Source organism: Parambassis ranga, chromosome 21, assembly GCF_900634625.1.
Source record: "Parambassis ranga chromosome 21, fParRan2.1, whole genome shotgun sequence".
Lineage (NCBI taxonomy): Eukaryota > Metazoa > Chordata > Actinopteri > Ambassidae > Parambassis > Parambassis ranga.
Genome location: NC_041041.1, coordinates 1,171,143 through 1,197,671, shown reverse-complemented (window position 1 = coordinate 1,197,671; position 26,529 = coordinate 1,171,143). Strand labels below are relative to the sequence as shown.

Below are 26,529 nucleotides of genomic sequence, written 5' to 3'. Positions count from 1 at the left end.
GTGTGTCCACCACAAGGACGGCAGAATCGTTGCCATAGAAACGCGTCTCAGGGACAGACGGACACATGGACAACATGGACTGTGCAAAACATGAGACCATTAAATGTGCATTTTGATTACATTTTATTTATTTTTTTTGTTTGAAAAACAGACAAAGTATTAATTTCCATATTATAAACTCACATCTTAACAGTCCTCACATCCCTCTGCTAGCATGTTCCCTACACACAGTGTCTCTCCTCCCTGAGACGGGCTGAGCATGGCCTTACCTTTAACCTTACTGCTTATTTCTAGGTAAATGAAACAACCCCTTGTATATGACTTGTCCCAGCCAGCAGTCAGAGACGTTTGACTGTGTCCACAGAAGGCTGCTCTAGCTGTTAGCTCTGATACAGCTTCAGTAATCCTGTTCATGTGATCACACTGAAGACAAGAGCAGCGTGCATAATCTGTGGCAGCTGCTCCCAGTAACACATGATGGGATCACACACATGCTCTGATCTCTGCTCACTTTGTGCTGGTAGATGTTAATATCCACATGGATGCTCTCATCATCATGTTTAGACCAAATGTCCCCCCACTGTAGACCAAACCTTCAACCCACAAAAAACCCAAAACACCCAACCTTAACTTCAAACATTCAGATTCTTGTATTAGTACTTAAATGTATGCATATTTATCTCTGTGAACGTTAATGAAACCCTCCCTCATGCTCAGTGGACCAGCAGAGGGACTGCAGTCCTCCTCAGGTCCAGCCCACTGAGAGGCGAGAAGGGAGGGAGGCTGTCGAAGCCCAGCAGCTGACGGGTGGAGGACTCCCAGCTCAAACCGAATTCCAGCCGGCTGTAGATGCAGGGGTACTGCCGATCAGCCCAGCAAACCCAGTCCACGGCCTTCTTCACCTCGTCCCACCGCTCAGGCCTGGGAGGAAAAGACGGACGTTACCACAGAAAGAAGCTAGTGTGGGAACAGTGGATGCTGGTGGAAGGAAGCTCTTCCAAGAGCAGGTAAAGTTTGTTCCACCCGCACATCACACATGGCTGCAGGACTCACCGGGGCTCAGAGGACTCCAGGCAGAAGAGGGTGCGCAGCAGTTTGCCTTCATCCAGCTTCTCCACCCTCATCAGCTGCAGAACCAGAAGAGTCGCCACCATCCTCAAGATGTCTGCATGGGCCTTCACCCCTAGACCGCACACACACACAATGCCAGAGAGCACAATAATATGAATAATATGTTATTACAATTACAACAAATTATCTGTGGTCTCAGTTCAGTGAGGCTCCACATGCAGCTAAACACTTATAGATCACTAAAGGTTTGTTTGCTTGATCATGTGAGTTTGTAGAAGGAAACAAACCAAATAAATATGTATGTTTTGAACAGTTTAGACAGTGAAAAAGGTCTTTACCATGAATCTGGAGTCTGCTAATAATTATATATAAGAAGCATATTGTCACAGTGATGTCAGTGTTACCGTCGGTGCTGAATAAGAAACGTAAAGAGCTGCTGTTTCTCACCCAGAGAGTGGATGCCTTTATTTTTCAGGAACACGTTGGCGAACAGCTCCACGTTGACATTAAGACATTCTCCCAGGTCTGCGGTGAGCTCCCAGCACCCCTCCTACAACACACAGACAGGCCATCATCATCATCATCATCACATCAGGTGGACACCAGGACAGATGATGAAATGTGTCAATGTCTCACAGGAAGCTGCATCCGGAAGATCTTTGTCCATTTGAGCTTCGGGTCTGCTGGACGCGCTGTCCTGAAACAACATGAACACACCCGAGTGAACGTCATGCAGAAACAATTTATGAGACATTAACTGCAGCAAAGCCTGAAGGCTGAAAGCTGAAAACACTTTTTCTGTGTATTTTACTCATCAATGTGTGACCAGCAGCAGCAGAGACGCAGTTTCATCTTTCACAATATTTTGATGGTAACTGTTTGAGAACTCACTGAAAGGCACCAAACACCCCCGCAGAGAATCCCCCAAACATGGCGGCTGACGATGCTGCCTTCCCCTCGGCCCGCTGTCCAAAAAGCTGTGGTGCTTGACCTCCTGTAGATGCAGGTGCAGCAATGGAAAAGCCAAACGCTTGGCCAGAGGTTCTGTGGAGTTTTTTTGTTATGGAAACAGGTGCTTTATCAGCAGCAAACTCACGTTCCATGCGTGCATTCCACCCACTCATTCTCAAGCGTTCTGTCCTGGCCTCTTCGTTTATAGACAAAAGGGGCGTTCCTTCAGCTCCAAGATAACCATCATAATTAGTTTCAGGCGACTGTGCATGAATTTCCCCTGTTGCTACATTGCCAAGCCGGTCTGAGACTCGCTGTATGGGTTTTCTACGATAGCAGCTTTTGCGTTTACGAGGCTCTTCTGACGGTTCAATGTCAGGAGGAGGTGGGTGATGAGCTTGAGGAGGAAGACTGAATGAGATTGATGGATGAACGGAGGAGCTGGGAGGTGGAGTAGGGCGGATTTCACCGGACATCAGAGCACATTGTAACATATCAGCACGAGGAGCATGAAGATCAAGAGAAAGAGGAGGATCACGAAGAGGAGCAGGAGGAGGAGGAACTCCACAAACACCAGGAGGAGGCAGAGGAGGAGGACAAGATGAGATTGATGGATGACCGGAGGAGTTGGGAGGTGGAGTAGGACGGATTGTACGGGACATCTGAACACATTCAAACATAACATCATAACGAGGAGCACGAAGATCAAGAGGAAGAGGAGGATCACGAAGAGGAACAGGAGGAGGAGGAACTCCACAAACACCACGAGGAGGCGGAGGAGGAGGACAAGATGACATCCGTGGCTGACCGAAGGAGCTGGGAGGTGAAGATAGAAGGACGTTACTGGCTAAAATCTGAGGACTTTGGAACTTGGCAGCAGCGGCATGAGGAGCAGGTGGAGGAGGTGGAGGAGCAGGAACTCCACGAAAACAAATCGGAGGCAGAGAAGGAGGACAAAATGAGATTGATGGATGACCGGAGGAGCTGGGAGGTGGAGGTGGAGGTGGAAGGACATCACTGGCTAAAATCTGAGGACCTTGGAACTTGGCAGCAGCAGCAGGTGGAGGAGGTGAAGGAGCAAAAATACTACAAACTTTACGCTGAACAAAGTTATCAAAAGAAAAATGTCCAAAGTCGCTCTCTGAATCCGGGGACATGAGATATGCCACCGGACCCTACAGGAGGAGAATCCACATGACATCTAGTTAAATTCCATCAACGATAACTCACACAGGAGCTGCAGTGCAAATGTTGGTGTGAGGAGGGACTCACCTCATATCCGTATATCTCCATACATTCAGCCTCCACATCATCTGAACAAACTTCCTCAGCTTCAAAGAGTTCTTCGTCTTGGTGTTCATGTGACGAGGCCCAGCTGATGTAGGGCAGGAAGTCCACATCTTCATCTGCAAGCAGCTTCGGAATGTCTGTGAAACCGTCCTCTGCCTGATCCGAGTCCTGAGACAAGAGGAAGAGTCCAGATTTATCTGCTGACTGAATACAGTCAGGTACATGTGCAGGCTGGGAAAGGCCGCGCTCACCCTCTCCTCAATGGCCACAAAGCTGGTAAACTGAGACAGGATGGAGAACTCTTTGCTCAGCTCGATGATGAAGTTCTTCAGCTCGGCTTTCTTACCCTGGAAAAGAAAAGAAAGATCCAGATCATCGTGTGCAGCTCAGACTCAGACGTTTCAACAGAGATCACACACCTCGTGTTCAGCCTCACTGTGGTCCAGGTTTCCGTCTTCGTAGTCCCTGATGAGGGCCCTCGCTGTGAGCTTGTGTAGAAACTGAACACACACATATCATCATCATCATCACCTGCAGCTTCAGGTTACTTTGTCTTCACAGGGACGTGGCTCAGTCTGATTTGAAATCATTGAATACTACACATAGAAGGAGCTTCAGAAACAACAGCGCCCCCATCAGAAGAGAACAGTGCTGCCGTGTGTGAGTGTGTTCTTACAGTTCCTTTAGTCTTCTGCAGCTCACTGGTGGACACCATGGTGTTGAGCTCCTGACCGCTCAGGTTTCCAAGAAGAGTGGCCTGTGTGACGGATCAACAACATCAGTCAGTTCACGTGTCATGACTCCACAGTCAGCCTGCAGCAGGATGACCAGGCTGTGTAGGTTCGTCTACCTGAGTGCAGTGCGGCACGAAGCCGTAAACCAGCGTGTGGCAGTCGTTGAAGAGGGCGTGCAGCTGCTGCGGGGCCTGCACAGGAGGAGGAGCCGCCGGGCTGAACTGCTGCCACTTCACAGACACTGAGGAGCAGCCAGGAGACGCCAAACGCTTCACCTGACAGGCCACCTGCAGCACACACACACGGCGGCCATTTTCATTCTGCGTCAGTAAGTGCAGGTGGACAGTCTCCATGTAATGTGTGCTCCTTTATGGACGAACATGACTGTGGCACTCACCCTCTCTGCCCAGCTGTGTTTGGCCTTTGTGTCAAAGAATTCGTAGGCTCCGCCCCCTGCTTGAGCCAGCGCTCTCAGCATGTGTCTGTTGGCTGTTGAGCTGAAGAGAAAGAGAAGTTTTTACCTTTAACATGTGACTGCAGGACGTTTGAAGTGAGACGTGTCTGTCTTTCTGATGCGGCCACACCTGAAGCCGCAGGTGAAGAGACGGCTGTGCTGCGCGTTGTCTCTGACCAGCTGCAAGGTGAGCTCTGCGTTCTGGATGTGGCCGTCTGACAGCAGCAGCAGGTTCCTGACGCCGCTGGATGGAGGCAGCAGGCTGAGGGCCCGCAGGGGCCGCCACAGCTCAGTGCTGCCCCCTACTGCAGGGGAGCACTGACAGGAGGGAACAGACATTCTTCAAAAGCAGAACATGGTTCATCATGGTTCATCATCAGTGTGAATAACCACAGGAAGTAATAAAGCATCTGCAGAATTTGAATCCTGTCCCTGGTCCTAACTCACCTTGATGAAGCTCTCAGCCGCCTGATGAACGTCAGCCAGCGGCTTCGCTGTCAGGAAAGCGTCGGTGTGGTCTGAAACACGAAAATCACCTCAACTCACCACAGATGCAAATTAGCCGTAAAGCTAACTCTGGTGTAGGACCGCTGTTCAATAACACTGTTCAAACCTCCAACACAGTGAAGGTACATTTAAAGTTTAAAGTTTCCCACCTGTGCCAAATAGGATGACGTTGAGTCTGAGGCTACGGTCGAGCTTTCTGAGGACCTGCAGGGCAATCCTCTGGGCTGAGACGAGAGCCTCTCCCTTCATGGACTCAGATGTGTCCAACAATAGGACGACTTCATCGGCTGCTGAACTGCAGCTGGCATCAAAGTCTGGATAGAAAACCAACATGCAGGCCTAAAGACCAGAGAGAGAGAGAGAGAGAGAGAGAGCGAGCTTAAAAAAAGAGCTTTAAGATCAAAAGACAGATGGACAGACGGACAGACAGACCTGGCTGTCCTTGTCAGGGTGTTTTTCCACCCACATCCTGGGCAGGTGGACCTCAGACAGACTGACAGACAGCTGGAAGCCCTCTGGACCCATGACCTCTCCGGGCAGCACGCTCACTACGGCCTTACAGTCTGTTCTCTGCACGAGCACACACAGAAACAATGCATGTGACCAAAGGTCAATGGACACCATGTTCAGTCTGTGTTCAGAGGTGTAATCCTGATGATGATGATTGTTTACATTACTGATTGATTGATCAATAATGGACATTTGATGGACAAACCAGTCAAAATGTTCCTGTTTCCAGGAACTTTCAGTAATCACTGCTTCAGAGCAGATCACGAGGATTCAGACTGTGTGTGTCCGTCTGCACAGAAAGCTCAAATAGGCCTGTCTTCTTCATCACCCTACATCATCATCCAGCTCTGACCGCCCTCTGAGGCTGGACAGGATGACCTGCACCACAGCCTCAGCTGCTGCTTGCTGGATGTTTTCAGAATGGAGGATGCTGTAAAGCGTCTCATATATAGATCGGAAGATCCTCCTAAAAATGGCACTTGTTAGAAAAAGTTTTTCAGTTCCACAGGGTCTGTCTGCAGAGCACCCCCTGTGGACAGGAGTAATGACTCCATGTCACGGTGGTCATTAATGATGAACACTTATATAAAATGTCCGTAAATTAAAGTGAGACATCTGACTGGATGTCCACCATTTCATACTCTCTAATAGATTTGTTGCTTTTGTGCTGGAAGCCTGGGAGTGACAGGAAATCCACCAATTTGTCCCTTTTACACCGGACTGAACCCACAGTATGTCCGAAACAGTGATGCTGTGCAGGTGGGGTAGAAGAGAAGGAAGCAGGTACATTCATTCTTATGTCAGGTTAAGTCATGTTAGCATGCATGCTAGGAGGTCTAAACACACCTTAATCTTGACTTTGTGAGTGATGCACTCCAGACTGGATATCTCAAAGGGCATCTCAAGAGATAAGTCCAAGGTGAACTCTCTGAAAAATGAAGACATTAGCACAAGGACCGGTTCGTAAAGACAAACATTTATCAGTCACAGTGAACAGAACTCCGTCGAGCCGGGCACTGAACACAACACACTCCACTACTGTTTCCACCAACCACACAATGAAGCTGGCAGTCATATGACTGATCGTCAGGCCATGGGAAAATACAAAACGCTTGGAGTTTTTTTACACACCAACTGTACCTCATAGCTGCTGCCTCGTCAGTCACACACACTTTCTTCACTGTGACCTGAAGATCAAAATAAAGCACATTTGTCTTTCAGCCGCTGTCACCAAACTACGGGAGATGTAAGTGAAAACAAATACACCACCTGTGTGGTCTGGTTGAGTGCCTCGCTCTCCTGCCAAGGAGCCACCGTCCCTGGCAGCGAGAACAGAATCCTCCCGTCCCTGACGATCAGCTCGGACACAAACGTGACCTTGATGAGCACCGTGGCCCCGGGCGGCAGGTTCCCCACACTGATGGTGAACACGTCCTACAGCCAGAACAAAGATGGCGTCACCACACGCCCTGAGTATCAGCAGACTGAATCAGTGTGATGTGTGTGTGTGTGGGGACATACCGGAGCGTCCTGGTCCATCAGGTACGCTCCGTGGCCTTTCTCAATAGCCTGCTTGTACTCCCTGCGAGCCTTCTCCTTCTCCTTCACCTGAGCTCCAAACATACACAGTCAGGACCAATAGTGACGATAAGAGCCAACATTAGTCATCAACAAGAAGCCGTTACCTGTCCCACCACATGTTTCCCATTGATGAAAGCTTCAAATCCACACACGGCCGCAGAGTCGTCCAATGGGAAAACATACTTGGCCTCAATGGGCACAGAGCTCAGGTTGGTGTATTTCTGGAAGATGATGACCTGAGAGAGGACCGACGATGTTCAGAGCCAGATCACAGCAAACACCATCAGAACTAAAGTTTACGTGTTCACCTGAGAGAGCAGATCCATCAGCTTACACTTCACATGCACGGCCTGCAGGGGGAGCTGCTGACCAGAGCTGTCCAACAGTCCAGCTGTCACGTCCTCCAGAGGATTTTTAATGTTTTCAGTCCCATCGTCCTCCAGACTGAGCTCTGCAAACACACACATGCACAACTCTGTGTTAATGTATTGTTCTCTCATGGCTGCTCTGTTCTTGCATGGCTGCAGTGCTTACCTTGGCCAGAAGAGGGCAGACATGGCTCATCCAACATGTTGATGTCAGGGCTGAAGTGTTTCAGGTGGTCTCCCTCCAGACTGAACTGAACCACGTACTTCAGCCTCACTTGATCAGGACTGTAGACCACGAACTCATCATCCTGCAGCACACACAGTCACACACCTGTCACAGCTGACCAGGGTCAGGCACAACACCTCCATTTCATTCCTACCTCAAACTCAGAGCACGGCTTGGAGGCCCGGCTGACCCCGTGCACGCTGTCATGTCCCTCTGGAGCCTGGGTCAGCGTGACGTCTCTCCTGTGGACATCCTGGCACTGTCCCAGCGCCACGTCACACACTAACAGCAGCCGAGAGCCGTCGGTCACGCTGGGTTTGGAGTATTTCAGACTGGTGCTGAGGTGAGCAGAGCACAGAGACGCACTGGTCAATCATCATCTTTCAGGCTTTTTATGCATCTGATTTTCCAAACTAACCTCACAGCATCACTGAAATAGATTCCACTGCCAAGATTACCAACATCTGTCCTCTTTACCCCATGATCCTCCACTCCAACACGGGGCAGCAGCAGACCCCTGCAGAGGGAGAGAGAGAGAGAGAGAGAGAGAGAGAGAGAGAGAACTCTGAGCTACAGAATAAAAGTCACATTTCCTCATAGTTAAATATCAGAACATCAATCATAGTAAACCTGCACCGTATGTTGATATCAGCTCTACATGTACATATTTAATGCGTATTAATTCTTCTTATCATTATATTTCTTTCATCATTTAACCAGCATTAGCGGCTTGTGTTTGTTAGCCTCTGCTAACCAGCCGAGTAGCAGCTGCCATCAGTGTCTGTCCAGATTCAAACTGTCATTTTATTCTGACATTTCTCATCATACACATTTTGTATCACGGCCACAGTGACTTCTGACAGGTGATACAGATGGATAGATAACTAGTCCTCTGTGTGTGTGATCTGACCGTGACAGGATTCCCACAAAGTTTGTGGGACTGGACGAGTGGAGGAGCGTCTGGATGTTCCCGAGCTGGCTCTTAAAGGTCTGCAGCTCCACCCCTCTGCTGACACGCACGACCCGCTGGATCTGCACCTTACTGTGACACACACACACACACACGGTCAGACACATTCAATCCTGTCAGCCTGATGCATTAAGTGATTAAACTACCTGCTCTGCAGCTGATTGGCCACAGCCTGGAACTCGGCACTGCTGGGGGGAACCATTTCAATGCTGCACCGTAGAGCGCGGTACTTCCCCAGGCAGGAAGGCACGGGGCTCCTAAGTGTCACCTCACTCATGTTCAGAACGTCTCGGATTAACTGGACAGAAAGACATGACGGGGTTACATCGTCATACGTGTTTAATTTCCCTCTGAATGTCTGGTCTGTGGGAACAGCCTGCAGCTCAGACAGGTACTCTCTGAATGTTGGTCATGTGACTGCTGCTCATCATGGCTTCCTGCTTGTGCAGTTACTTTCTATGAAGTGCAGCATTTTCTAAAAGTTAATTAATAAAAATACAAAAACAAGCGACAGTGCTGAACATAACCCTGAAATAAGAGCAGGTGTCAGAGCAGACTATATGATGGTGATGATACTTATAGCACTGTGCACAGTGTGTGAGTATAAATCTGTACAGCTTTGGGTGTATGGTCTAACATGTGTAAATAAATAAATAATGTCCTTTTAATATGTAAATGTCTGAGGAGGACTGGCTTGAGCTGCCTGTCATGGCTTAAAATCGCCGCTAGAGGGCGCTTTGTGTGGGTGCTACGTGCATTGCATGCCGGGATCAAGACGCTCCAGCTAAACTTGAAGCTAACTAGACGAGGATGTAACCAGGAGTGACGTTGAGGACGGTTAATGGAGGATTTTTAATGTTTTTGAGTCTGTGCGTGTCTGAAGTTGTTGTCAGAGAGTTCCAGACCGCTGCGACCGGAGGAATCGCTTCGTTTGGTTTTATATGACCGAGGACTCCGGTGAGTGCACTAGGTTAGCATGCTAAGTTGCTAACGGACGTAACGTTTTCAGTTCGGTCCTGATTAATAAGCAATATTGAATCTTTCTAACATCTAAAACCAGTCGGAGTCAACACTAACTGTGTGGAGATGTTGTCATGAGTGAACATGCAGAGTTTATTCTTTTAGAAATGCTTTTATTTTCATGGGAAGTGCGGTAATTTCTACTGCGTCATTTCCGGGCGCCATGTTTAATGCTGGAAATGAAACGTGTTATATGAGGGTTAATGCTCATGGTTGGTGTCGGTATCGGGTTAAAATTAGGGATGTCCCGATCAGGTTTTTTTGCCTTTGAGTCTGAGTCATTTGATTTTGAGTATCTGTCGATACCGAGTCCCGATCCGATACTTTCACGATTCTCCATAAGATCAATAAACCTTAATTTCTAAAGAACATTTAACCCTGGAAAGGCCCCCAATCATCAACTTTATTTTTATTATTGTTATTATTAATGATATTAATATTAATGTTGATATTATTATTATGAGTAGTGGTAGGCCTTTTACCATGGCTTATCTGAGCATAGTCAGTGGAGTTAAGTCAAACCAACCAGCACGTCATGAGCAACAGAGCCAAACACGCGCTCTCTGGGAGTGGGCTCACCTGTGCGCATGTGCTTGTGTGCGCACGCGTGTGCATGTGTGTATGCGCATCAGGCCGCTGCAGACAGCTGCAGTGAATTTTACAAACGCCACCATGTGGACAGAACACATAGAAACTGATGCAGAGATGGCACCAGAGGACTGGGCAAGAGGACTAGACTAGGTGGCGCTGCAGCGAGGGCCGCCAGTGAGAAGGCAGAGAACTCTCTCTGAGAGCAGGTTCTATACATGAGCAGGTTTAGTGTCGTGGTGAATTGTGTCGAAGTGTTGAACCGGTGTTGTGCAGCTTCACAGCTCTCTGTGTTGCTGTAACGTCCAAGCCCTGCAGCGCTGTGACGCAGACAGCGAGCTGACCGTGGTCTGCTCAGAACATCACGTAAACGTCACACAATGAGTTAAAAATAAGAACTACCTGTTGATTTGACACATTTTAAGACAGAAGCCGCGGGACATATGAAGTCCGACGGCCTTTATACGCTACGACGCACCGGAGTGACGCCTTTTGTCATCCAGCCTCTTTGGCAGCGAGAGGGAGAGAGAAAGAGAGAGAGGAAAACAAACCAGCATGCAAATGTTATTTATCGCGGCCGAAAAACTTATCTAGCCCATTTAATTTATCGTGCAATTAATTGATTTATTGTTTATTGTGACAGGCCTAGTCATACCCCTACACTACAGGACACAGAGCCACCCTGCACAGAAGGCGTTAACTTTGAGAGCCCTAATAAATATATATCCAAGTCCTGATCGGGAGGTAACATCCGATTCCGATCGAGTCTGAAATCACGTAATCGGGCCCGATTTCCGATCACGTGATCGGATCGGGACATCCCTAGTTAAAATGATTTTATAAATAGTGTGTTAAAGTTCATGTTTATGTCATTTTAAAAATGTGAAGGAGAAAAACCTGATGGTTAGAGGTAGAAGGATAAACTGTGATGATTTATTAATGCTGATAAACATATTTATGGTGTCTGAGGTTTAATGTCTCAGGGTAGAAATCATCATTTTCATGTTGCTCACAGTGTTGTTAGTTAAACTGGATTAAAGAGGAAGAAGAGAGAGATGATACTGTGCAGTAAATGATGGAAAATCCACTTTGTTTCCTGACGTGGCAGGTTGGTTTGAGTGGCTGGATCTCCATTCTGGGACAGCAGGGATTATCCAGAGTCCCTGTACGACGCGAGGCAGGGTTAGAGAGGATCGGGATTCTCATCTTCATCATCTTCCTGATGTCTGGAGCAGATAAGATCTAAGCTGCAGCGAGCGCACACACACACACACACAGCACATTGTATTATATATATATATATATATATATATATATATATATATATATATATATATATATATATATATATATATATATATATATTGGGGACTCCAAGCTCAATTGTGATTCTGCTTTTTTGTTGACTGTGAAAATAAATATCCTGTGTTTACCTTTTGTATTAACCCTTCCTCGCTCCTTGAGTTGAACCTGAGTAGATCAGTCAGGTGTTGCTCTCGCTGAGTTATGAGTTAAACCTCGGTTACAAATGGATGGAAAAGTTTTTGAGGGAACGTGTTTCTACCTGAGTCTGATTGTGTTAGTTTTCTTGTGTCACACAGAATCGGATGATATCCGCTCGAGGCAGTCAGACTTGTGTGTTGTGTCGGGTCATGTTTTAAATAGAACACATCAGAGCAGCTTTCTCCTGAACTTCAGTCAGTCATGTCCACAGTGCTGATGCTGACGGGTGGATGTGACAGAGCAGCAGTCATCCGTTAGCTCCACATGACTGATGCTGTCTGAATGTTGCTGCAGGCTGTTGTCTCTTAACGGTTGAGATTGTACGACGTGAAGTCCCAGTGTGAGGAGCCTGCAGTGTGTGTGTGTGTGTGTCTTACCTGACAGAGGTCCAGCTTCTGTGAGACGAGCTTGGCAGTGGGGAGTATAACTGGTTCTCTGTGCGGCAGCAGGGTGTAGACCTCTTCTAGTAGAGACATCACCTCGGAGAGATTCTCCTCCTTCAGCTTCTTCTGAGCCTGAAGCAACAAGCCCTCTGCACGGCTCACCTACACACACACAGTGTCACTCTGACTCTGACTGACTTTACATCCAGCGATCCGCAGAGAGAAACTCTTACATCGTTGAGGCTGAGCTTGTTGACAGGAACTGTGAGGATGCTGCTGATGCAGCCCAGCGCCTCGGTCCACAGCAGCTCCACAAACAAGCCCACTTCCTGTGATACACTTCCTGTGTTCAGCTTCTCCTCCAGCAGCAGCTGCCAATCAAACGGAGCCACAATCAATCAAACCAAAAACACACTGAGATACTAATGAACAGAACACCTTTGGCCAAAATGCAAGAGTGACCTCTCACATAGTTTAATGCGACCTGTGCGACCTACAGATCAATACAAACATCTGACCACGTCTCATTTAAAGGACTTTACCCCACTTCTGAAACAATATTCTGTACAAAACAAAACCAGAAGGAAGTGAAGTGTGTTAAACTGCGTTGTTAGCGTGCAGTGTGTGTGTCGGACCTGCTGTAGGGGTGCAGAGCCCAGACCCTGAGCCTGAGGAGGGACGCTGCTCATCTTCTGCAGACCAGAAGCCTCCAGGCTCTCTCTGAGGGTCTGGTACACCTGCAGAGCTTCTTCTGACGTCGGCAGAAACACCAGCTTGTCCCTCACAGCCGCCTTCTGTGAGCACAGAGACACATGTATGAGTTTTATGTTTATTCTAGAAGAATCTACGACCGACACGAGCAGTAAATAGACGTCGGAGAGTTCATACCTTGCCATCCTTCCAGTACCTGACCACACGGTACCGCCGTCCTTCCTCTCCCTTAGAACTGTGCAGCTCCAGCACACAGCAGACGTCATTTTTCTGGAGAGTAATGAGTGGATTATTAATAACAGTCAGTCTAACTGTGAAAGAAGAATAAACAGCTGCTTCACCTTCTCATAGATGGAATACTTGGCCACTTCAAAGTCATCAGGAAAAGATGGAAGGTCAGGATCTGCTTCAGTGTAACTTCTGTACAATGAATCAAATACAAATATATTACAGATCCTATGTATTATAGGAGCACACTGTGATCAGTGTGATGCAGGCTGCACCTGCAGCTGTCAAACAGCACAATGGTTATCCACACCTGAACGCTTTAGGTAAACCTCCACACCTCTGTGGAGTCCTGTCCCTCTGAGTCAGCCTGACAGAGTCCACGGGCAGGGACTGATCTCGGGACAGATCATTAACTGCTCGGCTCGTCGGGACTTTGGACACAAAACAGAACACACATCAATAAAGACCATCAACCACACGTCTAATGTTCTGTAATGAAACAGTAGAGTTAGAGCAGCTCAGCTCAGCGCTTCCTTCAGTTTCTCCTTTAGAATAACACACTGGACCTCCTTCACCAACAGAAAGGAGGGAGCCGCCCCACAGCTCTGTCATTCTCATAATGAGCCATTGTTGTTCTGACTGTTTGAGCACAGCCCTGATCTATGGCCGGGCCTGCTGAGTACACACTGACACACACTGGTTAGTTAAGCAAGATGACAAATGGATCCCTGTGAATACACTCTTCAAATCTCTTGCTCAACACTGCTGCACACAATCAGACAGTAAAGCTCTGCACACACCCTTCACTGGAACTCCTCTGTATTTCATTCACATATCAATGGCTGTCCCACAGTGCTGACAAGATAAGCAGCTCATGATCTGTGTGTGTGACTCACTGGGTGCAGTCGTCCTGATTTGAGAGAATGCAAACTGAGTGACTTCAGTACCTTGACATGTGATCGGTTCTGGACCGGATGAAGCAGCAGAAGTCTCCAGCTTATATGCATCCACAGGCAGAAGAGTTCCTCTCTCCACACAGCTGTACACATAGTCCACCCCGACCACCGGCGTCTGGTACTTCTGAATGTTTCGCAGCCTGCTGGAGCTCAGGTTGGCCACATCGCTGGTCACCACCAGAGAGCACTGCAAGAAAACAGAAAAAAACAGGTGTCATGTCTGTTTCAGCAGCCTGATTCCTGTGCAAACAGCAGGCTGACATGTCCTCTGACATGTCCTCTGACCTGCTTATTGACCACGAAGGAAACGCTGCCTCCGTGCTCAGTCACAGCCGACTTCAGCTTCTTCTTCTCCTTCACAGACAGACTTTTCAGCTCCAGCAGCACCGAGCAGTTCTCAAACACACCCATGTCTGCACAGGCCAGAGGACAAACCACACACCACACAGGGACTACACCGGGACTACACCGGGACTACAGGCGTTATGTAGGGTCTGCTGCCTCACTTTGGATCTCTGCTTGTTCTCCAACCAATAGCTGTGTTTCCTTTAGCGCCACCTACAGATAAAAGTCAGGAAGATTAACGGGCATCTGTAAACAAATGCGGAAGTAAAGTATAAACAGTGCTAAATCGAGCAGTATGGTAGCGTAGCACCTGTAGCACTTACTGTTAGTTCACTGTCTAATGTCAATGACGAGTATTTAACATGAAGGCGTTAAAAAGTAAACAATCAGTATAAACATATAAACGACATGTCGCCATCTGACGTCGGGCTAAATAACAACATGGAGCTTTACTTTCCTGTCAACATCCAGAAGAACCTCCTGCAGCTGCTGTCAGAAACTCTAAGGAACTCAGAAACTCGGCGTTAAAGAGCTGGAACACACACACACACACACACACACACGCCCTCCTGCGTCTTAGGGTTAGCTAGCATCAAGCTAGCAGCAGAGCGGAGGCTTCTTCCGGTGTGGGAAGGTTTTCAAAATAAAAGTCGTGACGTAACGGGGTAAAAATAACAAATATGGCTAAATATGAAATTTGATTTATGTTGGGGGCTCTGTGGTTGGACATGTGACAGCGACATGACTGTCTATAGGCACCTTACACTGTACATGTAGGTTACAATCTCCTGATGTCTGACAATGACAGCGTGCACAGAGGAAGTGCAGTCTGTAGTCCCAGCAGCTTGATGGAAACCAGCAGTCTTCCTGCTTTCTGCTCCATTTCCAGTCATTCACCTGAGCTGTGCTGCCACTGCTGCCCTCCTCTGGATGAGGACATGTACTGCAGTCACTGCAGAGTCAGGCCACATCAGTTCTGCATGGCTGTAAAAGTCCCACTGTCAGAACCTCCTGCTCACAGTTCATGTAGTTTTTCACGTTTCCAAATTTATCCAAAAGTCACATTCATGTTGTTTCATGTTTATTTTTTTATTTTTTAGAAACTTTATAATCCTCTCCTCTTTTATTGCAAAGGTTACATTATTATGGGGACTTTTATTGTGGCGGGGCGAACTTTGAACAGATCCAGATTTATTTCTACCTGAGCCTGTGTAAATAATCCAGGAGGGAGCAGGAGGACTCGTTTGCTGCTGTCCCCTCTCAGTGTGTGTCCTCCGTCCTGCAGAGCCGTCCAGCTGTCCTGCAGGTTGGATGTTTCCTGAGCAGACGCTCGCTGTATAATGTGGTTTTGTTCTGGTGATGAAATCTCTGTGTCTGTGGACTTCATGCTTATGTGTGCTGCTCTGGCTCTTGTTGCTGCTGCTGCTCTGGATGTTGTTAATAACAGCCGAGGAACGACGTGCACAGGATTCGGGTGTTTCAGATAATTGAGTCTCCTGACACCGGCTTTTTTAATCTTGACCTATTTCCTCTGCAGAGGGTCATCATCACTTGCAGCAGCGGGCTGCGTGTTGTTGTTGTTGTTGTTTTGAGGACGGTTTGATGTTTATTCAGCACTCCAACATGTTTGCATGAATAAAAGCCACCAAAGAAAGCTGGAAATAGCTCGTTTGTCCCTTTCTAGTATAATTACTGCAGCGTCCCCGGTGACTGTGTCTGTTTGAGTTTGCACTTCACAGCACCAAAAACAGAAGCTCTAACTAATGTTAATGTATGCTGATGCGTACATCACTCACATCCTAACGCAGTGCGACTGCGGGACATGCTTTGGCTGAGAAATGTAACACCTCCAGCTTGGCAGATACTGATGGTGTGAGCTGGATGGTAGACGCAGGGGGAGAAAATCTCTGGATGACAAATTGGACAATAACTACATGCATCATGCTGGAAAGGAAAAGGCAGGGACGGACTGAGAGAGAACAACAGGAGGCGAGAAACACACAGACACACACACACACTTACAGAGTCACGCTTCTATCACACCAGCCAAACCACGTTACACACATCTAAATTAAAAATCCTCCAAAAATAAAAAGTTCACACCAACAGGAATCTGTAAAAACATAAAGTCCTGTCCTCCTCAGCAGCCAGCAGGACGCCATGATGGAGTCACATGACCAACACTCAGAGTCTCTGACCTGCAGCTTCCTGCAGCTGATCTCTGTCTGAACACCTGAGTGATTCTACACACACACTCTGACTGCAGACAGGATGGAGCTGACCAATCAGAGCACACTGACGGATCATGTGACATCATGGTCTGACATAGGTCAGAGGTAGAGATAAGTTTATAATTAAGTGTTCCCAATAAATTGATCATAGGTGACCTCACAACATAACTAACACACACACTCTGACGGAGCGTCCTCACAGCTGCCATGTTTGCCTTCATCGTCAGGCCGCTCAGAGATGAGAGCAGAGGATTTTATTCCCAGCTTCATACATCCTGTCCAAACCAAAGATGACCTGTGGCTATTTACAGATCCAGTCTCTTCCTTTAATGATGTCTGAGCGTGGCTCAGCTCCAGCCTGACTCCTGCAGCAGCTTATCTGAGTCACACAGTGTCATCACTCTGTATAATTGGAGTATTACTTCAGAGAAGGCCGATCGTAGAAACGCTCTGACACGTCACCATCCAAACGAGGATGAGTCATCAGACTCTGCTTTAAAAGCTGACGAAGCACAATGTAAGAGAAAAGACGCAAACATGACACCATCATGCTTACAAACGTGTCCTCTGGCACACCCCAGGGGTCAGTTTTAGGACGACGGCCTTTTAGTATTTATGTAGAGTTGGTGGTGATGCCAGTTTAATTATGTACGCAGACGACGCTGGTGTCTATAACCATGACAACAGAAGCTGTGAAGCTGCAGACTGCTGTGTGGCACACAGGTCCTTCAGTTTTAGATTAAATAAGTATATATTGGAGCAGCTTGGCTGCCACACACACACACACACAGAGTGCAGTACTATGTGCTATGACCTAATGTGCCAAACCCTGCACAGCCGCCGCTGCTTTCATTTATTCATACGTTTATTTATTTAGTGCATCCTGTCCTTCCTCGTCTTATTGTGACAGCTGATCTCATGTTTACCTCCTGCACCTCTCTGATTATTCAGCCAGCTGTTTATGAGCTTTAACCCTGAATTATTTCTTCTTTCTCTTGCTGCTGCTTCCTTCAGTTCACCTGCTTCAGCAGATGAAAATAACTGTATACGTGTTTATATCGGCTAAATGTGATAAATCTCACATTAATCTGTGAATATCTGAAGTATGAACACTGTGCTCGGTATCTCTTCCTCATTTTTCTCTGTGTAATGTTTTATAGGCCATTATCTCGTATCTCTCTGTCCTCTCAGTGGTATTTTGCAGATCTGGTGGACTTGTTTTTTTACTGATGTCAGATGAAGCACAGTTAACACAGAGTCAGCTGTTCAGAGCAGTTTGGGGCCAACAGGCTGAAACAGGAAGATTAGAACCAAAATAAATGGATTAAAATTCATTTACTGAAATGTCTGGACACTTGTGTCTCCAAATGTCTCAGTCTCAGAACATCGTCTACAACAGGATGAGCAGAAGTGTCTGCTGCAGCCTCTCATGGACAGATACATGTGGAAAAATCTACATTTCTAATAATCAATGTGCATGTATTATCATACAAAGTGATGGTACATCTGGACCCTCTCCTCCCCCACATCTGGAGGACACACAGGTTTCAGGTCAGGAAGCATCACTGTATTCATATTGTTCACATGATGTCAGTAAAGAAGCACCATAATGAAGAGTCAGTCCTCTGAAGATGTGTCTGAGGCTTCAGGCATTCGTTAATCTGCTGCGTTACAACAAACAGGGAAACATATCTGCAGAACACACTGCTGTGTGTTTGTGTTGTCTGAGTGTGTGTCCAAACCTGTCCACTAGGAGGAGCTCTGGCTCCAGAGCTGGAGCCGCTCAGCTCAGAGGACGGTGCCTGGTGGTTTTGGAGGATTTCATCCATCTCGCAGTCCTTCTCTTTGGAGTCATAATTTCCCTGAATACGAGTCATCTCCTCACACAGCAGACATTTGTCCTGCTGACTGATCCCATTCATGTTCAAACCTAAAACTCCTCCACCGCCATCCATCCTTTCTTTTTCTGCTGCATCCGTCTCTGTCAGCCCTTTTTATACATTATTGTACTGCACATCACATCAGCTGGACATGCAGGCTCTTCCCTCTCTGCCTCTCCCCCCTCTCTGCTCCTCTGGTTCACTTAAACTTGAATGAGAGAATGAGGCTGGAGGTAGCAGCAGAGCAGTCTGAGGTGGAGGCACATATCTGCCTATCAGTGTTTGACCTACTTAAAATCCCACAGACTGAACCACCAGAACAACAGGTGCTGCTGCTCTGAGCCACACGCTAACATTAGCAGCTAACCTTTGCTGTGTGCAGCAACTCACACATAATGAATGCTGCAGTCCATCAGTGTCCACACACACACACACACACACACTGTGTAGGTCACATCCCAACACAAGCAGCTGAGAAATGAAGCCAAACAAAACTGCAGTTCCAGGTGTTGCCACCAGAGGCTGGTGCTAAAACTGAGGCTACGTTCAGACTGCAGGTCTTAATGCTCAAATCGGATTTTTTGGTGAAATACGATTTTTTGTTGTTTACAAAATAATATGCGACTGCTACCCCTCGGACTGCGGCCCTGAAGTGACCCGCATGCGCAGAAGAGGACACGACGTCACACAATGTGCGCTTGTGTGGCTTTGTTTACGTTAATGTCCGATCATAGCCGACATGATTACAACTAAAAGTCGGATATATGCCGCATAGCCGTTCAGACTGAGGTCGGATTGCAAAAAATCAGATACGTATCTGGTTTAGGACCACATCTGAAAGTGGCCTGGGTCGGATATAAAAAAAATCGGACTCGAGCCGTTCAGACTGTCATGACACTATAGATACAGGTCACATGGGCAAAAAAATCGGATTTGGGTCACTTTAGCCTGCAGTCTGAACGTAGCCTGAGACCTGCACGTTATCAGCTTCACAGCAGAGGTAATACTAATGTTCACAGTCACAGACTGACTCGGTTTGGAGGCTCTAACTTTAGCGTTGGCTCCGTTTCAGAATGTGAAGGTCTCGAAGCCGCCCTGAACTCAACACACAGTCTGCAGCAGCAGCTCAGCGGCATTTATCACACATGAATGACTTCATTCCAAACTGGTACACTTGTTGTTGTTGAGATTAGATTTTCACACTATTGACCAATACCAAGCTGTTCTGGCAGCTGTTTACCGACCTTCAGGGAGCCTGTGTTAAAAACAAAGGGAGCTATTAGCCCACTGGAGCTTCTCTGTTGCTGCTTTGCAAACACAATGTTTTTTAGACAGTTTAAATGTACTTTTTGAAAATCACTCGCACCAGAAATATGGCTGCTTTCACACCTACGAGCTTCAGTTTAAGTCTCCAGATGGATCATCAAGGGTTCACTAGGAGGAAATCACAGTTCATCAGTGCTTCATGTTCAAATGTCCAACTTCACAGCAGAAATAAACACATGATTATAGGCGTGACCGCTTTGAGTAACAGGCTGATTCCTGCTTTCACCTCAGCTCCACTCGTGCTCCACCTCTGTTTGTATTTGGATTAATCAGGAGTTTAGGTGGACTCAGACACTGCCAGCACGGCGGTGGCGGAGCCTCTGCAGCTCTTAAGAAAGGTATCAGTGACATCACAGAAGGCTCGTCCATATTTATTGGGTCTTTTAGGTGAGGACATGAAGCTGCACACGGCAGCATCAGTCTGTTCAGTTTTTAACATGTTATTTGTTTGAATTTTATTTTCTGTGTCAGAAATTATGTACCCGACAACAGCTACCTTGTTTTTTTGTACGTAGAGCAAGGCCTGGCTTCAATCTTCTCTATGTATGATGACCTGGATGACTGAGAATCTTCATCAACATCTTGTTTTTTGTAGTCTTGGATTTACATTTTTGAGTAAATGCTCGAATGGTCTGTAAATATCATAAGAGAGAGTGGTGCCTGGATGAACCACAGCTTTTGTGTCCTTGATTTTCTGAATCATCACAAAAGACACAAACTATATCTGTGTAAGCTTACTGGACGTGTGTTGTTGTTGTGAAGCAAATACTGATGGACTGACAGTGGAAAGCTGTCGCCATGCCTACAGCAAGCAGCATATAGCAACATGCTAACAAAAGAGTCACAGTAATTATAAGCTATATTGTTGTTCATGCTCACACCTATAAACTGGGCAGCTAATGGTTGTTTCCGCCCCCCTCCTGGTGGACTCTGTGGGACATTCATTCAGAACAGTCCATGGAACCCCCCCTGTGGCTTTAGAGCCTGTGCCTGCCAGCTTCCTGGCCATCCCTCCTGCTTTGCAGAGACCTGTGGGTGGTGTTAGCCACCATCCACAGAGTCCAGTGTTAAAGTATACTTTACCTGTGTTTGCTTGCGTTGTGCTCAGATGATGCATAAGTGATGCTTAATCACATCCATCCATCACCGACTGCGGCGGTGTGTGACGGTGTGTGTGAACACACACTGCTCAGAGTGCAGCTCGACCCCCCGCCTGCAGCACTTTCCTGCCCCGGGCCCCCTAACAAACGTACGCTCCTCGCTCCACTTAAAGACAAACAGTCCCTCTGCTGTGTCTGCTTCCTGCAGTCCTGCAGCAGACTGCTCTGCACCGTGATGCTAACAGTCAGCATTAATAATTTTGTGTTTGCTCTGCTCTCAGCGAGGAGCCGGCCGAGGAGGTGGTCCAGCTGAAGGGGGACCTTTCATGTTGGAAGAGAAAAAAGAGCTGCTGCAGGTTTTCATTTCCAAAACAATGCTGCACTGAAGCATCTGTGTCTGTGTGTGTGTGAGTGTGTGGGTCTGTGAGTGTGTGTGTGTGTGTCTGTGTGTGTCTGTGAGTGTGTGTGTGTCTGTGTGTGTGTGTGTGTGTGGGTCTGTGAGTGTGTGTGTCTGTGTGAGTGTGTGGGTCTGTGAGTGTGTGTGTGTCTGTGTGTGTGTGTGTGTGTGTGTCTGTGTATGTCTCTGTGTGTGTCTGTGTGTGTGTGAGAGTGTCTCTCTGTGTCTGTGTGTGTGTGTCTGTGTGTGTGTGTCTGTGTATGTCTCTGTGTGTGTCTGTCTGTGTGTGTGTCTGTGTGTGTGTGTGTGTGTCTGTGTGTGTGTTTCTGTGTGTGTTTCTGTGTGTGTGTGTGTGTCTGTCTGTGTGTGTGTCTCTGTGTGTCTGTGTGTGTGTGTGTGTGTTTCTGTGTGTGTCTGTGTGTGTGTGTGTGTCTGTGTGTGTCTGTGTGTGTCTGTGTGTGTCTCTGTGTGTGTGTGTGTGTGTTTCTGTGTGTGTGTGTGTGTGTCTGTGTGTGTGTGTGTGTCTGTCTGTGTGTGTGTCTCTGTGTGTCTGTGTGTGTGTGTGTGTGTGTGTGTCTGTCTGTGTGTGTGTCTGTGTGTCTGTGTGTTTCTGTGTGTCTGTGTGTGTGTGTGAGTGTGTTTCTGTGTGTGTATGTGTGTGTCTGTGTGTGTCTGTGTGTGTGTGTGTGTGTGTGTGTGTGTCTGTGTGTGTCTGTGTCTGTGTGTGTCTCTCTGTGTGTGTGTGTATGTGTGTATGTGTGTGTCTGTGTGTGAGTGTGTGTGTGTGTCTGTCTGTGTGTGTGTCTCTGTGTGTCTGTGTGTTTCTGTGTGTGTCTGTGTGTGTGTGTGTGTGTGTGTGTGTCTGTGTGTGTCTGTGTGTGTCTTTCTGTGTGTGTGTGTGTATGTGTGTATGTGTGTGTCTGTGTGTGAGTGTGTGTGTGTGTGTGTGTCTGTCTGTGTGTGTGTCTGTGTGTCTGTGTGTTTCTGTGTGTGTCTGTGTGTCTGTGTGTGTGTGTGTGTGTCTGTGTGAGCAGCAGGATGTTTGTCTTCTAACAGCATCAGTTGTGTCTCGTGGCTCCTGTAAGTCCAGACTGAGGGCTGAAGTCAGTGAGCCTCTGAGCACCACCTGACCAAAAGTAAATGGACACCATGTTCAGTGTGATGTTAGCTGTAAAGGTGTAAATATTAATGCTGCAGTCCACTAAATTATCGCATTATTGATCGATTGTCCATGGTACAACAGCCCTTTGTAGCCCGGCTAGCTCAGGGTCGTGGGTTCGAGCCCCACATTGGGCGCTCTAAGTTTTAGACTTTCCCCTCAGGGATGAATATTCTGAACGTGGAGCAGCAGCTGTACTCTGAGCTCCTCCTGGACGGCTGACCTCCTCACCTTATCTCTCAGTCCGCCCACCCTGTGGAGGAAAGTCATTTCAGCCTCTTGGCCTTCATCAGATTTTATAAATGGACAGGAAGCCAGAAACTTGAAGGCCAGCAGACACAGATGAAAATCTGTCTGCTGAATAGCAGAGCTGGAGCTCCTTCAGACTTTCAGTAACAGCCGAGGAGCCAGAAAAGAGCATCCAGACGGCCAATCTGTGGAATTAAAACTGAAAATGAGCTCTTATCACGAACAGGTGAGAAAAACAAAACACAGCAGAAAGCTTTCATTTCTAACTAACCCTGCTGCACCGCCAGCTCATAATGAAATGAAAGGAGCGAGCACGCTACGTGACTGCGGCGCTCAAATCACCATTTGTTTATAACTGAAACGTGTTAACAGACAATGAGCTTCCGTGTCAGAGAAGAGAAAATGATCCAGCAGCCACTGCAGTTCTGCATCAGGGAGCACTAATAGAAGGCGTGCAGATAAAAGTCAGGCGCAGCTGCAAACAGCTCCGGAGAATAAGGTGGGACGGTTATTCCTGAGATCAGACAGCTCGCGCTGAAATGTGACTCCTCCTGCCTCGTCCGCTCTCACGTGCTCACCAGCCTCCTGATAACAGATTCAATATGAAGCTGGCAGCAAATGAATGGAGCCGACATAATAAACACAACTCGATACGCTTTGTTTCACTGTGGGTGTGAAAGCAATCGCTTCATTATTACTGACAACGGGCGTCCAATTCATTTATGGACCGTCAATACCTGTAGGCAGGGTTCACATGTACCGACGCTGTGTAATTAGAGTACAAAATATGAGTAACTGTATTCCGTTACAGTTACACTCTAAAAAGATTGTAATCAGAATACAGTTACACTGTTGAAATCAGTGGGTTAAAAGTGTTTTTTACTCTCGTCTTCTTACAACAAAGATCTTGTTGACGGCAGATGTCTGACTCTGCTTATCGCTGGTCTCATTGTGTGGTCATATACGTGTGTATGAGGGTGAATAGTCATTGGAGTGAGAGCTCTTACCGTCAATACAACATCTTTGATCAAAGCTAAAGTGTTTGGTTCATGTGGACAGAAAGCTGCAGGAGACAGAGAGGATGGAGAGGACGCAGAGGACAGCGAGGACAGAGCAGCCGGACCGATGGGGGTCAGAGTCTGAGTCTGGGGATGAAGCGCTGCGTGCTTAATGCTGCTCAGTCATGATGCCGGTTCACTGTTAGCGTCACTTGAAGGAGTGAACTAGTTAGCTGTTAGCTGCTAGCTAACTCCGTCCAAAACGGAACGTGTCTCTGCAGTCAGCTGGTTTTATACGTGGTAAATTTGGTTTATGGACGTATTCTACTATTTTTTTGTGTGTAAAATGACTTTGGGTTACGTTGTTTAAAAATATATATTATTCTGTCATCATCACGTTCTGTTTGTTTGTCTAAACAGAAGAACACTGATGTGATGTCAGCTGGAACAGTCTGGATGCTTTTATCGAATGTTCTGTAGTAAACGTGGACTGATCGCTGCACTCAGTCACTTAAAATGCAATTCAATGTGTGAGTAATCCAAGTATTCAGAATACTCAGTTACTCAGACTGAGTAATGTAACAGAATACATTACAAATTACGTTTTAGGGCATGTAATCTGTACTCTGTAACCCCAACACTGTCTGTAGGTACAAGTCGACATATTACTGTATAACTGCAGATACATGCAACCACACACACACACACACACACACACACACACACACACACACTCTCTGCTTTGGAATATGAAGCCTCTGATCTTCATCACTGTCAGAGCTGCTGTACCTGCTGCAGCCTGTAGTCTTCAGGACAGTCTGGACTCCAGATGTTCCATCATATGATCATACATGCTCATGGTTTTTATTAGAATTAATGAATCTGTACATGTGTGTGTCCATAAGAAGCTGCAGCAGAGGGTTCTGTTCATCATCTGAGGAGGAGACATCAGAACTTGATGGGGGGGGCATTCAGGGACTCTCTCGGGACATTGGACCTCGCTGTGATGTGGACGTCTACATGTCAATAAAGTCAGAGGCTCCATTCAGCAGCTGCAGCTCTGTCTGTGGGTATGTTCAGACACACGGCGCATTCTGTGCTCATAAGAACCACATTTATGGGTCAAGTGTCTGACTTGTCTTAGTGGAACATTCAGAGCTTCAGTGAAAGTCTTCAGAGTTTCTGTCCCGATGAACAGATGTGCTCCTACACTCTGACCAATCCATTCACTTTGCCACAGATGGAGCCTGATCACAGAGCTCAGAGACAATAATCACAGCACCGGCACACAGCTGATCACACAGTTCAGAGCCAACGCCAGATTTATTTATACAGCACAACTAAACCCACTGCGGCTGACCAACACGAACACACAGACCAAAAGGTGGAGGAGCAGCAGCTCTTTCTGCAGGAGTCCAGGCCCGGTGTGGAGGACTCTCACCTCAGCTGCTTGTATGTGCCTGGTTCTTCTGACCACTACCCACAGCTGATGGTCACAGAGCAGGAACAGAGATGTAAACTGAGGCCCTGGCTCCTCTCTCTCTCCACCACTGCAGACTGGAGCCACATCACTGCAGAGGCTGAACCCATCTGCTCCGTTCTTCCCTCACTCATGAGCAAGACTCCGACATACTGAGAGTTCTCCACTTGAAGTCCGTCCTGTTCATACAGACCAACAGTCAGACACAAGGCAGCCCTGCTGGACTCAGCCTCCATCAGGAGCGACTCCAGCGTACTGCAAACCAAGCTTCTGCTCTGCTTTAAGAGGGCCTGAACAGCCCGGACCAGTGGACCCAGAGCCACAAACTCCTGGGACCAGCACCCCCACAGCATACCTCTGGGGACGTGGTCAACTGCCTTCAACTGCCTTCTCCAAACCCACAAAGCACATGTGGACTAAAGAAAAAGTAAAGAGCAGGTTAAGATAAGATAAGATAAGATAAGATAAAACTTTATTAATCCCGAAGGAAATTCTTGTGCCAGAGGTATCAAGTTACATTAAATGCAGTTAAGGTTCACCTGTAGACCGGGGTCAAGAGGAGTGCGATCCCCTGTAGGTGGAACACACCCTCTGGTGGTGGGACAGCTGAGCGGTATCGGTGGTCCAGGTGACGGAGCTCGGTGAGGCTGTGAAGGGTTTTTATAAATGAGGCGTTTCAGGGTTAGATTTTTAATAATTCCATCTCTGGGAGATGTTTTGCTGTTATGAGCCGCTGCAGATTGATGGGCGACTGAATTGTATTAATTGAAGACTAAATGACATCAAGGGGAGCCTGCTGAATAATTTCTGAAGCAACTGTTCCTGCAGAACATCTGGACTGACCAGATGTTGTTTTGTGATCAGGCAGCTGAGCCCACACGTCCAAACATCCCTGACCGGCTCGTCTGCTTTTTCCTCCATATTTGACTCATTAACGATTTTTTTGTACATTTTACAGAAATATCCAGAATATTGAGCCCCCCTCCTCCTCTGAGGTGTTTTTTTGTTATATATTCTGTTTCATTTGAGCTTCCAGTCTCACATTTCACAGTAAATCTCAGTTCATCTGTGACGGCTGGATCTCTCTCAGAAACAAAAGCCTGACGCAGGCGTTCAGGGTGAGCGTCGCTGCTGTTTTTCTGACTGAAGTCAGTCACTTTCACTGGTGCTGCCGCCCTGAAATTTAATTTCATGCAGCTTTCACCGTGCTCCGTCCTGCGGTTACGCTGCTGATCTAATATCTGAGGCGTTAGATTTACATGCTACAGCTTCTGTCTGGAATCCTTTTCATCTTATTATTAATGCCATGGCTC

General features: G+C 47.2%; 1 protein-coding gene across 2 annotated transcripts; it reads right to left on the bottom strand.

The window, feature by feature from the left end:
- Positions 1-110: 110 nt before the first annotated feature.
- parp4 (poly (ADP-ribose) polymerase family, member 4) lies at positions 111-14,605 on the bottom strand. 2 transcript variants are annotated; one of them, XM_028393230.1, is made up of 35 exons: positions 14,337-14,605; positions 14,043-14,238; positions 13,406-13,526; positions 13,209-13,287; positions 13,045-13,137; positions 12,792-12,950; positions 12,390-12,527; positions 12,151-12,318; positions 8,809-8,960; positions 8,603-8,734; positions 8,111-8,209; positions 7,847-8,030; positions 7,633-7,774; positions 7,407-7,549; positions 7,203-7,334; positions 7,039-7,125; positions 6,787-6,951; positions 6,658-6,704; positions 6,364-6,445; positions 5,440-5,577; positions 5,157-5,346; positions 4,948-5,018; positions 4,631-4,818; positions 4,444-4,543; positions 4,163-4,333; positions 3,989-4,069; positions 3,732-3,812; positions 3,564-3,659; positions 3,295-3,480; positions 2,192-3,197; positions 1,963-2,065; positions 1,708-1,768; positions 1,519-1,621; positions 1,054-1,183; positions 111-921 (listed from the first exon to the last, which is right to left on the bottom strand). In XM_028393230.1, exons 1-35 carry the CDS (start codon positions 14,460-14,462, stop codon positions 714-716), a joined length of 5,358 nt encoding a protein of 1,785 aa, XP_028249031.1. In that variant the 5' UTR covers positions 14,463-14,605; the 3' UTR covers positions 111-713. The 2 variants fall into 2 exon arrangements, with proteins under 2 accessions (XP_028249031.1, XP_028249030.1); XM_028393229.1 differs by having other exon boundaries at positions 1,963-3,197.
- Positions 14,606-26,529: the final 11,924 nt, after the last annotated feature.

Coding starts and splice junctions, on each gene's coding strand:
- parp4 (XM_028393229.1), bottom strand. CDS start 14,462: ATGGGTGTGTTTGAGAACTGCTCGGTGCTGCTGGAGCTGAAAAGTCTG. Junction 6,705..6,786: donor CACTCAACCAGACCACACAG/GTGGTGTATTTG, acceptor TTTGATCTTCAG/GTCACAGTGAAGAAAGTGTG. Junction 4,819..4,947: donor CGGCTGAGAGCTTCATCAAG/GTGAGTTAGGAC, acceptor CCCTCCTGTCAG/TGCTCCCCTGCAGTAGGGGG.